Source organism: Camelina sativa, chromosome 9 (genome assembly GCF_000633955.1).
Source record: "Camelina sativa cultivar DH55 chromosome 9, Cs, whole genome shotgun sequence".
NCBI lineage: Eukaryota > Viridiplantae > Streptophyta > Magnoliopsida > Brassicales > Brassicaceae > Camelina > Camelina sativa.
In genome coordinates, this window is record NC_025693.1 from 14,885,775 (window position 1) to 14,902,328 (window position 16,554).

The 16,554-nt window shown below is 36.7% G+C and overlaps 3 protein-coding genes and 1 pseudogene across 6 annotated transcripts in view; 2 read left to right on the forward strand and 2 right to left on the reverse strand.

Moving 5' to 3' along the window:
- The window catches only part of LOC104711017, a 6,639-nt gene extending 1,616 nt beyond the window's left edge, over window positions 1-5,023 (reverse strand). The window contains exons 1-13 of one of the 2 annotated variants that reach the window (XM_019230456.1): window positions 4,887-5,023; window positions 4,224-4,325; window positions 3,811-3,938; window positions 3,562-3,712; window positions 3,374-3,483; window positions 3,173-3,256; window positions 3,031-3,079; window positions 2,832-2,923; window positions 2,591-2,717; window positions 2,209-2,288; window positions 783-2,128; window positions 547-657; window positions 233-467 (exon numbers count right to left, since the gene is read on the reverse strand). In XM_019230456.1, coding sequence (XP_019086001.1) covers window positions 233-467; window positions 547-657; window positions 783-2,128; window positions 2,209-2,288; window positions 2,591-2,717; window positions 2,832-2,923; window positions 3,031-3,079; window positions 3,173-3,256; window positions 3,374-3,483; window positions 3,562-3,712; window positions 3,811-3,938; window positions 4,224-4,316 — 2,606 coding nt within the window. In that variant the 5' untranslated portion in view covers window positions 4,317-4,325; window positions 4,887-5,023. The remainder of the gene's footprint in view (window positions 1-232; window positions 468-546; window positions 658-782; window positions 2,129-2,208; window positions 2,289-2,590; window positions 2,718-2,831; window positions 2,924-3,030; window positions 3,080-3,172; window positions 3,257-3,373; window positions 3,484-3,561; window positions 3,713-3,810; window positions 3,939-4,223; window positions 4,326-4,886) is intronic. The other variant, XM_010427687.2, reaches the window with a different exon arrangement.
- LOC109126427 lies at window positions 9,655-10,708 on the reverse strand (annotated as a pseudogene).
- On the forward strand, window positions 11,265-13,290 carry LOC104711019 (mitogen-activated protein kinase 3). The gene is made up of 6 exons (XM_010427690.2): window positions 11,265-11,613; window positions 11,713-11,842; window positions 11,964-12,101; window positions 12,195-12,527; window positions 12,627-12,810; window positions 12,911-13,290. Exons 1-6 carry the CDS (start codon window positions 11,456-11,458, stop codon window positions 13,078-13,080), a joined length of 1,113 nt encoding a protein of 370 aa, XP_010425992.1. The 5' UTR covers window positions 11,265-11,455; the 3' UTR covers window positions 13,081-13,290.
- LOC104711018 (protein NRT1/ PTR FAMILY 2.7) lies at window positions 13,319-16,083 on the forward strand. Of its 3 annotated transcripts, none has more exons than XM_010427688.2 (7): window positions 13,319-13,420; window positions 13,636-13,772; window positions 13,870-13,961; window positions 14,064-14,281; window positions 14,363-14,883; window positions 14,967-15,487; window positions 15,573-16,083. In XM_010427688.2, the coding sequence occupies exons 2-7, from the start codon at window positions 13,759-13,761 to the stop codon at window positions 15,908-15,910; spliced, it is 1,704 nt and encodes a 567-aa protein (XP_010425990.1). In that variant the 5' UTR covers window positions 13,319-13,420; window positions 13,636-13,758; the 3' UTR covers window positions 15,911-16,083. The 3 variants fall into 3 exon arrangements, with proteins under 3 accessions (XP_010425990.1, XP_019086002.1, XP_010425991.1); XM_010427689.2 differs by having other exon boundaries at window positions 13,330-13,420; window positions 13,881-13,961; XM_019230457.1 differs by having other exon boundaries at window positions 13,321-13,420; window positions 13,636-13,961.

Here is a 16,554-nt window from a genome sequence, read left to right on the forward strand (position 1 = left end):
AATCCCAAGAGTGTTACCACTTTGGGGATCATTCCACTTATCCCAGTGACCATTTGACAACAATGGACTTGGTGAAGTTTGTCTAGGCAACTGTGTAAAAGGAGATAAGCCAGTTCCTTGTGTTTGATCCATTAGCCTTGAACTAATTCCATATGGGTCGGAGAGTGAAGAAGAGAAGTTGTTAACGTTCCTGGGATCGTGATATCCATTGACTTGTTGTGCAGCCAGAGACCTCTGTGCCAACAATTGAAGTCTTGGATCGTTCTCAAAGGAATTCAGCTGAGAAGAGAACCCTGATCTCATATCAAAGTCTGCCGTTTCCATCCCATTGTGAAGTCTCCCCCTTCCAACGGCTAAAATTGCAGGATCAATAAACTCAATATCTCCAGCAGCATTTGAATTGCCACTTGGAGGTGGTATATGATATGTGTTCTTCAAGAAAGCGGCTGCCTCAAGCAAACGAGTTCCTGCAGAATTATGTGTTACAAGAGTTTCAGCTTATGGAAAGTTGAAACTATTCGTTTTTAGGAATGTAATATATAATACCTGATCCAATATCAGAAGACAGGTCGGCTCTTTCATGTGAAGAGAAACCGGGAGGAGGTAACCTGTTGGGAGCAGAGAAACCAGGAGGAGCAGAAACTTGAGTCCTCGCCACTACAAGAGGACAATGGTGAAAAGTTCAGAAAACCAGAGGAAGAGATAGTGTTGATGAATTACTTGTTAGTCAAACTAATTTTAATTGCAGAAAACAACTATAAGAAGCGATGATATATATTAACCAGGACTCTTGTAGGAAGACAATCCAGGAATGGCAGCGAATTGTTCATATCCACCGGAATAATTTGAGGCAAAACCGTTTTGACTCCCAAGCTTATCCTGATACATATCACGGTTCACTCCAAACTCTTGAAGAGGCTGATCTCTTGACAACTGCCCAGATATGCTGTAACTCTTACTGTCATACACTTGATTATTTGACTCTTCATGCCGAGCAAAAGAGAATCTGGACTGGTCATTATTTTGCTTTATGAGGTTAGAAGATTCCAGAGTACTGGCTCTATGATCACTCTGGCCAAGTAATTTTGCAAAATTGTGTGACGATGCCAAGGTATCATCCCAGGGGTCAAAGTCTAAAATGTTTGAAATTATATCATCCTCTGTATTCTGCATGTTGTTCCTGCCTTCATTCGCAAATAAAGAATGCTCCATATTGGATATGGATTTCTCAGAAAATCCGTTTGGAAGATGTAATCTGTAGTTACCTATGTCAAAGGAGGATCTATTATCAGAATCCACCCCACCAGGAGTTTCCCTGGTCTGAAAAGAACGAGAAGCTAGATTATTTGAATCCAGGACGGAACTTGATGAACTAAACATATAAGACGAGTCGCTAATAGCCTTTGCAACATCTCGCCTATTGTTGTTAAATGATGAGAGATCATCCACTTTCAACTTAACATCTATCTGGGATTGCAAACCTGATCTCCAATCCCACTCTGGCCTGGAACCATGAATCCCATTTTGTAATATGTCAGCTTCTGCATCAGTGTTTCTATGCATTCTACACTGCTCCAGATTTGATACATCGTTACCAGGTTGTCTAATAGAACCTTGATCACAATGAGTACCAATAGCCACTGGAACACTAGGACCTTCATTCTTAGGAATTGTAGTCATCCCCATCCGTGCAACATCAGCCGACAAGTTACTAACATCAGGGACATGGTCTTCAGCAATTTCATCTGTGTGCTCAAAAGAATTCTCAACAGCAGAAGGCTTGTCAATGACTCTGCTATTGTGTGAGGATTCTACTAAAGAGGATATCTGATTGCTAGTAGGATCTCTATTAGGTGATGTAGTTCCCTTGGACCCTGGATCCACTACAATCTTATGTTGCGAAGGCTTCAACATGCCAGGTTTGCTTTTTCCAGCCAATATTTGAATTTCTTCCTTGTGAGATGGTTTCTGAAGAGTGTTACTAGACGATACAGGCCCACGAGCTGCATTTGCAACAACTGTAGACATAACCAAAGTTCCATTCTCTGATGTTGATCTCTGATTTTCCAAAGACCCATTTGACATAGCTGAAGTTGCTAAAGAATTATGATTTGTTAAACGGGCTCCCCTGCAACAGCAATTTCAATTTTTTTTAAATGACCACTTAAAAAAGTGCACATATACAACGGCTTACAGCAAGAAACTTACCATGATGCTGCAGCAGGAAGAGCAGTTGATTTACTAGAGCTCCCACTAGGTGGAGAACCCTTGGGAGCACTAACTGCAGTCTACACCAATAAATATGAAGAGAGAACTAAACGTTAACCTCATATAGCCTTTTTCGTAATTAAAAAAAAAGAGTAAATGAAAAGATTAAATTGAAAAAACAAAACACATGTACACAATCTGAAGCTATTGCAGAGATAAGTCAAGTTTATACGGAATGCTGCACATGCATTAAAGTTTCTAGTGAGCAATATCAGAATGAACTTACCAATATTTGACTCTAACTAAGGCTACATGAGATAAGAATGCAAAGTAGCACCCTTATATATCAAGGTAAAGTAGTATAAAAGTTTAGAGAGCTTACAGTAGAAGGAACTTTTGCAATTGGTTTTGCAGTAGAACTGTCACTGCAATAAGCATCCAATGGTGGAGGTAGCATGCCCCCTGAACGGTATTGCATGGTATTTGAGGCTCCAGTAATTTGCTGAACTCTGCTCATTTGAAATTACTAAATGAATTAATACTACAATTTCTCCAAATATTATATGCGTAAAAATATCATGAGTACAAGAGGAAAACTTAGACAATATGACAATGAAGATTACCTTGTATGGGCTGATGTGATCTCATCTTTTGTAAAACTATCCTCGTGAGAGCCAACCTCGTGCAAATAGAGGCAATCAGGATTGTTGCATGCCTGATAACAGTAACAAAATTCCAATAGTATCAGTTGCAAATTTCGACTGACAAGAGGAAAGCCAAACAAAAACTCTGTCAGCCAGAGAGCAGAAAAGAAGTACATACCACGTTTCTTAACCATGCGTGACAATACTTGGTTGTCCCAAAACATGCCCTGCAGTAAAAAAAGGGAAAAAATGAAATCAATGAAGATAATTGCCATTATACACAGCCAGTTTTAAATAACAGGGTACTCCGCATGTCTTACTTCAGTGCTTTACCATCCAAGATAAATCCATGAACGGACTGGATGCATCGAGAAGCCTCTTCCTCTTTGCCATAAGTGATATATCTGGTGCAATAGCCATTTATAATCAGAACATAATAACAATGCAAACAAACCTGTAAGCAATCCATTCATGCTAACAGAGAAATTTGGTTGATTAACATTAGAAACAATGAAACTTACACACTGCATGTGTTGTTAGGAAACTGTTGAATGAGACCCGTTGTTGTTCGGGACATAGAAACCTTTAGAACCTTTCCATACTGACCGAAATATTCCTTACGGTGGAGAAGCTGGAAAAAATGAAACTTTCCTGTCACTAAGCAGATCATATGAAATAATCACAAGGTTTTCGAGGAAAAATCCCGTACATCTTCATCTGCTAGATTAAGTGGCAACCCAACAATGTAGACAAGATTTCTTTGAACCACTCGAACACTGGTTAGTTGCTTTCTCCCTTCAGAAGGTTTCAGTTTTGACTTCTGCGTTTTTTTGCGATCCATGTTGCCATCAGAGGCCAGTCTGAGAACAGGAAATAGATAAGAAACATCAGCAAATTAAAACTGAAAAACTGATACAGAATAAAAGATCACATTCATCAACAGGTGTCATATCTCAACCTCTCCTGATCAACAGTCATCCCAACAATCTTTTCTTTGTCATATGGAGTGCGGCAAGCTGGACAGCGCCCTTCTGAGTGATCTTTCTCAGCCATGTCCATTATGTGGTGCCAGCACCAAACACAAATCTGTAAGATTGGAGGTAAAACACATATCAGATCAGAAAATTATCAGCAGAACAAAGATCAACGATCTCTGAGGCCACCACAATAATATTTTGAGTCATAGTTTTCAACATATATTTTGAATGCTATAGGTATACCACATTACAGCCTACAAAACTAAACCATAAGAAAATCATAACTAAAACTAATTGTCTATCCTAAACACAAAAACAAGGAAAAGAGCTGCCGAACACTCAAAAAAGCTAGAAGTTTAACACAATGCATCGACATGTAAATCAGAAACTGGACCTGATAGCCACATTTACAAGGCCTCAACTGCTGGTCAGTCAAATCCATCTCCTCTGCACACAAAGGGCAAGTCTTTTCACCGTAATCACTCATTGTTTTTTCCTGAATAAGACAAGTAAAAACAAAAAGAAAGCGAATGAGATATATATACGAACAAAGAACTTGGGAATAATGGCCCATCAAAAGATAAACAAGCAAAAAGCAAACCATACTACTGACACCATTATATTCCAGCACACAGAGACAAAACTAAAAATAAGCTTTTTAGTACTTCCACAAACAGTTCGTGTTAAAAAAAAAAAAGGTACGGCAATTTAACTAAATAACAGTTCAATCAAAATTGAAGATCTCAGCCAAAATTGGTTCTAAAGATTCAAACTCTTTCAGATCGAAATCAAGAATCTAAACGAGCCAGATGCATCTATAGTAGTCAAGAGCTATCGATAAATTAATCCGTGCATGCCAATCGAAAGTCAATCAAACAAATAAAAAATCCAGTGAGATTTCTACAATCGGAATCAATCATGATTGATCCCAAAAACAACGCCGGAACTAAATCGTAAAAAATCACAAGCAAGAAACAGAACTAGGGTTTTGAGATTCGGCGATTCCACCAAAATAAAAGAGATGATAGAATCAATCAAGAGAGGAAGTGAAACATACGGATGAGTTGAGAGAGAGATTCGATCGGAGAGATTTTGCGAGCGAGAGAGACGAAGTGAGATTGGATGGCTGAGATTTTTGGCCGCTTGCTTTTTTTAATGTTTGTTTGGTTTTGGTTTTGGTTTTGGTTTTTATAACCCTTAAAAATCTTTTCATCTGCCAGATCCACGATTGCATAATAACAAGAGATAATATGGAAATAACTATACCCATAGATTCCTTGTTTATTACGGTTCTGCCATTACGTCCGGTTCAATTATTTCGGTTGGCGTCGGTTTAAGATTTGAACTTCAAAGTTTCTTGTGGTTTATTTCAATTTCTGAATTAAATCACTAAATTTATGTTGATTTTTTAGAAAAAATTTGGGTAAGTTTTGTTGACTCAGCCATTTGAGGTTCGACATTAAATCGTTGTTAAAAAGAAGTTTACGAGATTATTTTCACATGTTAGCAGTTTCGTTTATGCAAATCGACATTGCTTTACCAAAAATGAACTTAACAAAATCTTCAAATTGAGACAATCTCATTTCCAAAATCTTCAAATACTCGCAATGACACGGACTTGTGAAGGACGAAATAAAGCTTTTGATTCATTGGTCGTCGTGACTGATGATTACGGCAGGCGAAGATTTGAAATGAGATGTTTGAGATCCCATTGGACACTGAGGTAGATCGAATCCCACGAGGATATGATACTAATGCGGCTCGATGCCCACCAGAGACCGAGGCAGTGGATATCCCACAATAACCAGAGATTAAGGTGTTTAAATACCCACCAGAGATGATGGCAATCTTAAAAACAACGAAAGAATCAAAAACGGAAAACACCAAACGATATTAAAGAAAATCATGATGTTGTGAGTGGGGATGATTGTCAGGTTGTTGGCAATGAAGACTTTAATGAGGTTGGGCATGCATATGAGGGAAAACATGAAGAAGTTTGTAGAGAAGAAAAATTGAGCATTGTAGCTATTATAAAACCAGATGTAGATGTAAAGGAAGATGATGGAGGTGTAAGTGTAGAGGAAGAAAATTTTGTTGACTTTGAAGCTGAGTTTAGAGAGGATAACAATGGAATCGGAAGTGATACAGATAGTAGTGATGAAATATGAGAGGATTCCAGAGCCACTGTCACACAATAATGGCAAAAATGATTATGAAGGCGAAGGTTGGGGAAAATATTCAATTTCCCAGCAGTTTTCAAGATTGTAATGCTGAGGTATTCTTTGAAAACGCAATATAACATTAAGCTTTATAGGTCATAGAGTTTGAGTATTGGGGCAAAATGCTCGACTACTGATGTGAAATGTTCATGAAAATGTTACTGCTCCTATGAGAAAAAAAAGCATAAGTCGCAAGTAAAGGTATACGCGCTTAAGCATTCATGTGTCAGGTTAGAATACTCAAAGATGTTGAAGATATGAGAAATTGCTTGGTTGTTTGCATAACGGTTAAGAAATAATCCAAAATTGACCAAACAAGAGATGGTTGTTGAGATCACGAGAGAGTACAACCCGATTGTAACTGAAGATCAATGTGAAAAGGCGAAAACATCGGTTATGAAAGAAAAAAACTACTCATCAAGATCATTTTTCACAGATATCAGATTATCAAGCAAAGATCTTCGAACTGATCTATGAGCTGTATTTGAGATTGAGATTGTTCTAGGGCCAACCATTGTAAGCTTCCAAAGGTCTTTTTATTACTTTATTTGTTTATACTGACAAAGAGAGTCTAGACAATACTTCAACAAATATTTTACAAGCGCAATGTCTAGCCAATTAATTAACAAGATATATTATGCTATTAAACTAGCCAATTAATTAACAGGAAATATTATGCTATTAAACTAGCCAATCAATTAACAAGATATTTCTCCACACATCAATCAATATAATTCACGAGACAAATATGTATATGGTTTTGTGTATGTATGATGTATCACTTATTTTGTATTATTGCATTACTTATAAATGATATAAATGAATTTTATATCACTTATAAAAATGATACTTACATTGTTGAAATGATACTTACATTGTTGAAATATTTGTATCATTTACAATTGAGTGATGTTAAAATTACAAATCATACTAATTATATCACTTACAAATGATCGATGTTAAAATTAGTATCAATTTTGAAAAATGATTTTAGCAGTTGTATCATTTACAATAACTGATTTAATATTTGTATCATTTCAAATATCTGATTTAAAATATTACTATCACTTGTAGTGAAATTTACGTAGTTTTAATCATTTAAAATTCTATAGAAGATATACTTACATTAAACCCTTTAACAAAAATAAAAGACGTGATTACATTGTTCAAAACTGAAAAACAAACCGTAGAACCATAAACTATCTTCAGTCTTGGATTTCAAACTGAAAAATATTTTGGAGTTTTTTCATTAATGGTGCATCCCTACATTTCCTAGTCAATCTTCATGTGCCTCATAATCTTCTCAATAACATCATCAAAAATCCATTGTGCTTTTTGTTCTCAGGCTGTGTGTTCTTTTTATAATCGCAGATGCAGCGACTGCGACTGCGACACAAATAAATAGCCCAAAAACGATTTCCAGTCCGGTAAAGTAGGGAGCCGCTGTTGTCGCAACGACTAAAAAATTAAGAAAAAACAGAGTCTCAACAGTCGCTGGAAATTCCAGCGTCGATCTTAAAAACTGTTTTTTCTTGCCGTCAGAGTTGCAGTGACTAATTTGTGTTGAGTTTGTTCCCATAACAGTGTTATTTTCTGGTCGTTGTCACTCTCGCCGCGACTGTATAAAGAACACGGCTTTAATCACCTTACGGTGCATGAAAAAATTCTAGATCAAAACATCACAAAATAAGAATGAAGATAAGATCAAAGAGATAACATTCTCCGCTAAACCTAAACCAAAAAAAAAAATTGTCAAACCTTCGGTATTTCAATTTACAAACATTGAGTGACTTACCGCTTCACCAGGAGACGAATAACCAAATCTCTACTTCTCAAAGTAATCATCTTGGCGAGGAGAAGTAATTAAGAAAAAAACTGTTACATCTTTGTTTGGCAAAGGAAGTGTAGATTTGTTAGAAGAGTTTAAGTTATAGAGAGATTTATATTCTGATTTACTTATTAATAATTTTGACAAATAAAAAAATAGATATTTTATTTGCAAATAGAATTTTATCTTGGGAAAAAAGGCGACCAATGAACAAATTTAAAAACACAACAAAAATTTCATAGGATCGGTTTTTAAAAAGATATGATGTTGTTGACAAAAAAAAATGATGTTAATTTTAATGATGTTGCACTAAATAGAAGAAGTGATGCTAAATTAACTATTATGGTTAATAGGGTCAGAAAAAGAATAACCGATTTTAGTTAAAACTATTTGTTTTGCTATGTTATGTAACAAAAAGATGTATATTATTCATTAATAAAATTTTTATACATATATATATATATATAATGTATTGATTGTTTTTAATGATGTCAATTGGTTTTATTAGGACAAGTAGAAATTAAATTATTAGTAGAAGTTTTATCAGCATCATTTTTTATACAAAATGTTTATATGATCATGGTTGTAAGTGATGTCAATATAAACTAACAAATATATACATTGATTACTTAAAATGATGTAATTTTTTATATCATTTTGTAAGTGATATTAATATAAATTAACAAATACATCGATTATTTAAATGATGTAAATTTATAAATTTGTATCAATATATGAAAGTGATACAAATTGATCTAGTTTGTATCAATATTAATGAAGTGATGCAACATAAATTAATATTTACATTGATATTAATAATTGATGCTATTTTGTATTTTTATATTAATTGTTAATAAATAACTCAAATTACTATCATTTAAATTTGTGATGCAATTTAAGTGATGCAACATTACCTATTTTTGTAGTGGATTAAGATCAACAAACAAACATCAGATTATAATACAGTTTTCATGCCATATTATGTTTGTGAAAAATCAAAATAAAGTGTTATGTATAAATCCAGGTTTACGTTTGATTGTTTACCTTTACATGACGTCTTTTAGACGGATTCAAATCCTTTGATGGTTTTGGTGGCATTGGGATGTGTAATCTCTGAGGAGGCAAATACGGTGGAAGATGATGTATTGATCTAGGGTTTGGGGAAGAGAAAGCAGTGTGTGAATCATAAAAAAAAAATAAACAAATGGTTTTATAATATATATAGTACAATTTGTGTACATCTAAGGTTTGTGTCTTCTTCTTGGACTTTTGGGCTAAAAGGTTTGTGTACTTGATTCTTCTAATAAATAAATATTGTATATTTGCCATTTTTTTAGATTTAAAACATACAATTTTACATATTATGTTTTGGTTTTCTTGGTTCTATTTTCTCTAAAGATTTAGTATTTGATATGAAATATGTATTTTACCAAAAAAAAAATAGAAAAATACACATTTTGAAAAAGAAAGAAATGGCAAATCTGTAAAACCTAAGTGAAAATGATATATTCATAATATTTGAGAGAGAAAATGGCAAAATCCATAAAAATCTCCGATAACACATGACAATGTCCCTTTTTTCAACATATTGTATATAAAATGTATCTATAAACATTTGATGTATCTATAAAATAAACTTGTATCTATAATATTTTTGAAAACTAACTTATACTAACAAGTTTTTTTTTTTGGTTTTAATGTTAAACTTCATTTATCAACCAAGGTACAAGAGTTTCCACAACAAAATCCCAATCCCAACAGGAACAAGACAGACCATATTACCCGATACCTACAGACAACGGATGAGAAATATAAGAGAAATAAATTAAGAGGAGAGAAGAGGACGACTACCTTCGAGCCGGAATGGAAAGAAGACGGTCTCTCATGGAGTGATCTACGGAGATTCGGAGGGCAGCTAGCGATGAGGAGCTGGAGGAGAAGATCCTTGAGTTTCGCTCCTTCCAAACTAAGTAGACCGTTAACTGAAGCAGGAGCTTGAGCAGAGTAGCTGAGGACGCAAGGTGGGGCTGTTGATGAAGCAGAATCCAGTCAGCCACCGCATGAAGATCTTCAGGAGGATTTGGGAGAAACTTTCCAGCAAAGTAACACCAAATTGCAGCAGAGAAGGGACACTGAAAAAACAAATGCTCATGAGTCTCGATACCACCTGAACATAAGACACAGTTAGGAGGGACTGTCATTCCCCATCTACGCAGACGATCACGAGTGGGTAAGCGTGCAAGAAAAGCCATCCATGTTACAAGAGAACACCGTGGCACATACTCCTTAAACCAGACAACATTCGCCCATGGAACGAGAGGGGATCTAACACGGATTTGATCCCATGTTTCTTTGGAAGAGAAGGAGGAGTGATAGACTCCGGCTGAGTTCCTCCAAAGATAAGTATCTGGTCCGTTAATAGCCGCTGGTGCAGGGGTGGTCGTTAAAGCAACCAATAGAGACTGCACATTATCTGATCTGGCCGCTGGCAGCATCCAGTTTCCATTTCTTACAGCTTCAGCAATTTTTGCATCCGCTCTAACCCGCAGAGTTCTAGGTCCAGCAGATCCTATAAACCTTATTAGTTGGCCAAACTCAGTCCAGTTATCATACCAAAACGAAGCAGAGCAGCCATTTCCAACCTCGCATTTCAGAAAATCAATAACAGTATGCTTCAACTGAAGCAAACTATTAATTGCCTTAGAGAACCGGCTCGAAGGTGCAGTTAACCAGTAGCTTATATACTAACAAGTTGAATTATAATATCTTTTATTTTTACTTTTTAAATAGCCATATTATGCTGCCTAACATAACAAAAACAAGTTTATCCATCAAATGTTTTTCTTGTTATATAACAAAAAATGAAGAAGCTATAACGAACATGGTAGTGAATTAAAACACGTAATGGCGATCATATAATAATAGTATCATCATTAACCCTCGAAAACCACACATGATATTGAATACTTATATTAAACTTCAAATAATCGCATTAAAAAAAATCTTAATTACGTAACGTAAACAATACTAAAAATTAATGTCTGAAACGAGTAATATTTTATTTATCGATCGTATAAAAAACGAGTTTGTTTATTAAAAATCCCCACGTTATTTATATTTCTCCGAAAATATAAAACAAAACTTCTTACAGCAAAACGAATTAATATATTTAGAAAAATATATATAAATAATAAATTAATATATTTTAAAAAATAAACTATAAATTAATATATTTAAGGCAGATAGATACAGAACTGTAAAGGACGTTGAGAAGAGAGGAAGACCGTTGACGAAGTCAACAAACGGACAACAACCGTCAGATTTAAGGCGGCTCTAATATCAACCACACGATCTTTCCATCTTCTCTCTTCTTCTTTACATCTTCGTCTTCCTCGCAGTTACCGCGAAAAAACTCATCTCAGCTTTAATCCTCTCAGTCTCTTCAGTTGACTCTGACTATATATGTTAAACGATTCAATACAAACACCTTCAGATTCACTACTTCATCAAAAACACATCGAGTGAAGCTTGACTTGATTTAAAAATCTTCAACGCTCATCGATCGAGAAAGAGAGAGAGATGAACACCGGCGGCGGTCAATACACGGATTTCCCGGCGGTGGAAACTCACGGAGGACAGTTTATAAGTTACGATATCTTCGGTAGTTTATTCGAGATCACATCTAAGTATCGTCCTCCGATTATTCCAATTGGTCGTGGAGCTTATGGAATCGTTTGGTATGTTTTCGCTTTCGCTTCTCTGAGTTTTGTTTTTTTTTTTTCTTTAAATTTTTGATTCGTTGATTGAGATCGGAGTTTTTTTTTTTGATTGTGAAGCTCTGTGTTGGATTCGGAGACGAACGAGCTAGTAGCGATGAAGAAGATAGCGAATGCTTTTGATAATCATATGGATGCTAAGCGTACGCTTCGTGAGATCAAGCTTCTTCGTCATCTTGATCATGAAAACGTTAGTTTCTCGTTTTTTGATTTTTTTTTATGAAATTATTATCTGTAGAGAGATTAGATTAGATTAATTAGATGAGAGATTAACAAAACAAATCATGATTTGGTATTTGTTTGTATAACAGATTATAGCTATAAGAGATGTGGTTCCACCACCACTACGAAGACAGTTCAGTGATGTTTACATTGCTACTGAGTTAATGGACACTGATCTTCACCAAATCATCAGATCTAACCAGGGTTTATCAGAGGAACACTGTCAGGTAAAAACTAAACTAATCTTGGATTGTATGTTTAGTTTCTAAGGTAGAAGAAACATGAAACTGATTCTTGGCTTGGTCTTTGTTGTGAAACAGTACTTCTTGTACCAGCTTCTTAGAGGGCTGAAGTATATTCACTCAGCTAACATTATCCATAGGGATTTAAAGCCGAGCAATCTTCTGTTGAACGCGAACTGCGATTTGAAGATCTGTGATTTCGGTCTTGCTAGACCTACTTCTGAGAATGACTTTATGACTGAGTATGTTGTTACTAGATGGTATAGAGCACCTGAGCTTCTGTTGAATTCTTCTGACTACACAGCTGCTATTGATGTTTGGTCTGTTGGTTGTATCTTTATGGAGCTTATGAATAGAAAGCCTTTGTTCCCTGGTAAAGACCATGTTCATCAAATGCGCTTATTGACAGAGGTAAGACATTAGAAAAGTTATCTACTTTTTAGTATGGTTTTCAAAGAAAGATTCTGTCTTTTCCCCGGAATATGTGATAAATATGTGTGAATTTCGCAGTTGCTTGGCACACCGACAGAATCTGATCTTGGCTTTACACACAACGAGGATGCGAAAAGATACATCCGGCAACTTCCCAGCTTCCCTCGCCAGCCGTTAGCAAAACTTTTCTCTCATGTTAATCCATTGGCCATTGATCTAGTTGACAGAATGTTGACGTTTGACCCCAACAGAAGAATCACTGGTAAGTTACATATAAGCATCATCTGTTCTCTGTTGGGTTTCTTATCATCTTATGGTTTTGACTCAAAGCTGAAAACAATGTCAAATTCTTCTGTGTGCAGTTGAAGAAGCTCTGAATCATCAGTACCTCGCTAAATTGCACGACCCAACTGATGAGCCAATCTGTCAAAAGCCATTCTCTTTCGAGTTTGAACAACAGCCTCTGGACGAGGAACAGATCAAAGATATGATCTACCAGGAAGCTATAGCACTCAATCCAACGTACGGTTAGAAGAGCAGCAGCGTCGTGGATGCCCGGTATTACCCAATAACCATCCGAAATGGCTGCTTAGTATCTTTTGCCTGTTCTTTTATTCATGTACTTTCCACATATATAATCTTGTAATTTTATTTGTTTGTTTATGTTTATTTACTACTAGTGAATTGAGTGTAGCTCCAATGTAAAGTACTTAAGTTATTAAAGCATATCTTCAGACTTTTATTTACCGAACGTACTTGAGTCTTCTCTAGCAAACAAAGAGAAGAAAGGATACAGTTTTGTAATGTACACATCTAGCTCAAAAGTAGTGGGAGCCATTGAAGAGCTAGAACCAGAGTCAATGCTCGTCGCTGTGAGTAGTCTATTCTCATTCAATGACTTAAAAGAGACTTTTGTGGGCTGGGCTCTAGGTAGTAGGTACTTGCATTATTGAAGCATAAATGGTCAAATTCCTAAGCAATAATTAGGCACAAATGGGTCTTTATTTAGCAATATCCTTTTACCTGACAATGTAGAGTTGACTTCTTAAAATGTTGGGTTGGAAAATAATTTTGTCTTCACACACAGGCTGTTCGAAGCTGACAGTGATGGCTCAACTTGCATCGACAATAAGATTTGAACTTTATAGTTTCTTAATCCTTCTTGTTTGAAGCTGCTGCGCATGAAGAATAAAATATCGTGGACCGGAGAATGTCATTATTAATGTATTATTACTTATAGTCTGTATATGTTTCAGAATTCCAGGCCATTGTTGACAAATAAAAAGTGAAAGATCTCTGCTATATTTTGAGACATGGCTAGTTCGGTTACAGGTGATGCAGAAACACAGATATCAGCTGGTTCAAGCACCAAACGCCGCAGTGGAGGTTGGATCACCTTTCCGTTTATGATAGGTGAGAGATTCTGTTTCTCTCTGTGATTGATCTTATTCATAACTTCATAACCATAACAACTTAAAGTAGGAATTTGAAGCTATCTATCTTTCTATGGTGCAGCGACGTTGTTAGGCCTGACAATAGCTGCATGGGGTTGGTTACTTAACTTGATCGTCTACCTGATTGAGGAATTTAACGTGAAGAGCATCGCAGCAGCTCAGATTGCCAACATTGTTAGTGGTTGTATCTGTATGGTTCCAGCTATTGCAGCCATTGCATCTGACTCTTTCTTTGGAACCATTCCAGTTATCTCAGTTTCTGCTTTCATTTCTCTTATGGTAAAGTTTAATACTCCACATTTTTTTTTTGTATCAACTTCTCTCTGAAACAGAAGTTCATTAATTCTACTTCTTGATCAGGGTGTAGCTCTGATGACTTTAACAGCTTCGCTTGATTCTTTAAGACCCAAACCCTGTGAAACAGCGTCAATCCTATGCCGATATCCTTCGAAAATCCAGCTTGGCGTCCTTTACACGGCCATTACTCTAGCCTCTATAGGAACAGGTGGGACACGGTTCACATTAGCAACCGCTGGTGCGAACCAGTACGAAAAAACTAAAGACCAAGGAAGCTTTTTCAACTGGTTTTTCTTCACAACATATCTAGCTGGAGCTATAAGTGCAACCGCCATTGTCTACACCGAAGACAATATCAGCTGGACTCTCGGGTTTGGTTTGTCTTTAGCTGCTAATCTCTTGAGTTTCTTGGTTTTCATCGCGGGGAAAAGATTCTACAAGCACGACAAGCCTTTGGGAAGTCCCTTCAGAAGTCTACTATGCGTAATTATAGCTGCGGTACGCAAAAGAAAAGCTGTGGTTTCCACCAACGAAAAAGACTACCACAATGAATCAATCACAACAATTCCCACAAGGAGTTTCAGGTAAAAAAAAAAAAACACATCTCTAAAACCACAGTTTCATTCTTGCACTGAGAGGCCATTCTAATGAGTTTTCAAATACGCAGGTTCTTTAACCGTGCAGCTTTGAAACAAGAAGACGAGGTTAAACCAGATGGCACAATTCGCAATCCATGGAGACTATGCAGCGTTCAACAAGTGGAAGATTTCAAAGCAGTCATGAGAATCATTCCTCTTGCGTTAGCTACAATATTCTTGAGCACTCCAATCGCAATGCAGCTAAGCTTAACAGTTCTTCAAGGTCTGGTAATGGACCGGAGGCTTGGCCCTAACTTTAAAATCCCTGCAGGCTCTCTCCAAGTCATAACACTTCTCTCCACTTGCCTATTTATCATAGTCAACGATCGGTTTCTCTACCCATTTTACCAAAAGCTAACAGGAAAGTTCCTCACACCACTCCAACGAGTCGGGACAGGCCATGTTTTCAACATTCTTAGCATGGCCGTGACTGCAATAGTTGAAGCAAAGCGATTGAAGATAGTACAGAACGGTCATTTCCTCGGATCATCATCGGTTGCAGACATGTCAGTCTTGTGGCTATTCCCTCCTCTAGTTATAGTAGGAATAGGTGAGATATCAACTCTGGCTAATTCATCCTACTCGAACTTTGTTTAAAATTGATCATGTTCTTGGTTTCTTATTTTTGGTTACAGGGGAGGCCTTCCATTTCCCTGGGAATGTAGCTCTGTGCTATCAAGAGTTTCCAGAGTCTATGAGAAGCACAGCAACATCGATCACCTCAGTTGTGATTGGGATATGTTTCTACACAAGCACTGCTTTAATCGATCTTATTCAGAGAACGACCGCGTGGTTACCAGATGACATTAACCATGGAAGAGTTGACAATGTTTATTGGGTTTTAGTGATAGGTGGAGTCTTGAACCTTGGTTATTTTCTTGTGTGTTCTTGGCTATACAGATACAGAAACCTTAAGGATGATGATAGTGACAAAGATGCTGTTGGCTCTCACTCTACTACTCTGTCCTCGTGATCCTGTAAGCTGGAGAAAGAGAGAGAAATAATAAGTCCTTTGTTTTCATAACTTGCAGTTCTGTAAAGGGAGAAGCTTTGTCTGAAAAGCTCTTTTCAACTGTTTTTGAAGTATATGTAAAACTGATTTGTAAATTTGTTGTAATATAATATGGTCGAAAATCGTGGTCGGAATTTCCTGTGTTTTCTTGTAGTATAAAAAGAATTGTTTGGTGATATGTCTATATTTTGTCTCTGCTAAGCATGTTTTTGTCACGCATCTAGTTAGGATAACTAATTGTTTTGCATGAATTTCTACTTTCTTTTGTACACTTTTCATATTTAGGTAGTTCTTGTATTATCTTCGCATACATCATGTATTTTGGAGTATTTCAGGTATTTAGGAGACTTTGGAGCCAGGCTGTCTCGAGTCGCGCCATCACTCCGTCATCACACATCCGCTCGGGTCGCGCCATTACTCCGTCATCACACATCCGCTCGGGTCGCGCCATCATTCCGTCATCACACATCAGCTCGGGTCGCGCCATCACTCCGTCATCACACATCCGCTCGGGTCGCGCCGTCACTCCGTCATCACACATCCGCTCGAGTCGCGCCATCACTCCGTCGTCGACTACCGTTTGAGCCAACGCCATCACTCACTCG

What these genes read in the sequence shown, in the direction of transcription:
- LOC104711018 (XM_010427688.2), top strand. An exon ending in CACCTTTCCGTTTATGATAG is followed by an intron (nt 13,962 to 14,063) that starts GTGAGAGATTCT and finishes TCTATGGTGCAG; the next exon opens with CGACGTTGTTAGGCCTGACA. An exon ending in CTGCTTTCATTTCTCTTATG is followed by an intron (nt 14,282 to 14,362) that starts GTAAAGTTTAAT and finishes CTTCTTGATCAG; the next exon opens with GGTGTAGCTCTGATGACTTT.
- LOC104711019 (XM_010427690.2), top strand. Translation starts at nt 11,456, where the DNA reads ATGAACACCGGCGGCGGTCAATACACGGATTTCCCGGCGGTGGAAACT. An exon ending in GTCATCTTGATCATGAAAAC is followed by an intron (nt 11,843 to 11,963) that starts GTTAGTTTCTCG and finishes TTTGTATAACAG; the next exon opens with ATTATAGCTATAAGAGATGT. An exon ending in TATCAGAGGAACACTGTCAG is followed by an intron (nt 12,102 to 12,194) that starts GTAAAAACTAAA and finishes GTTGTGAAACAG; the next exon opens with TACTTCTTGTACCAGCTTCT.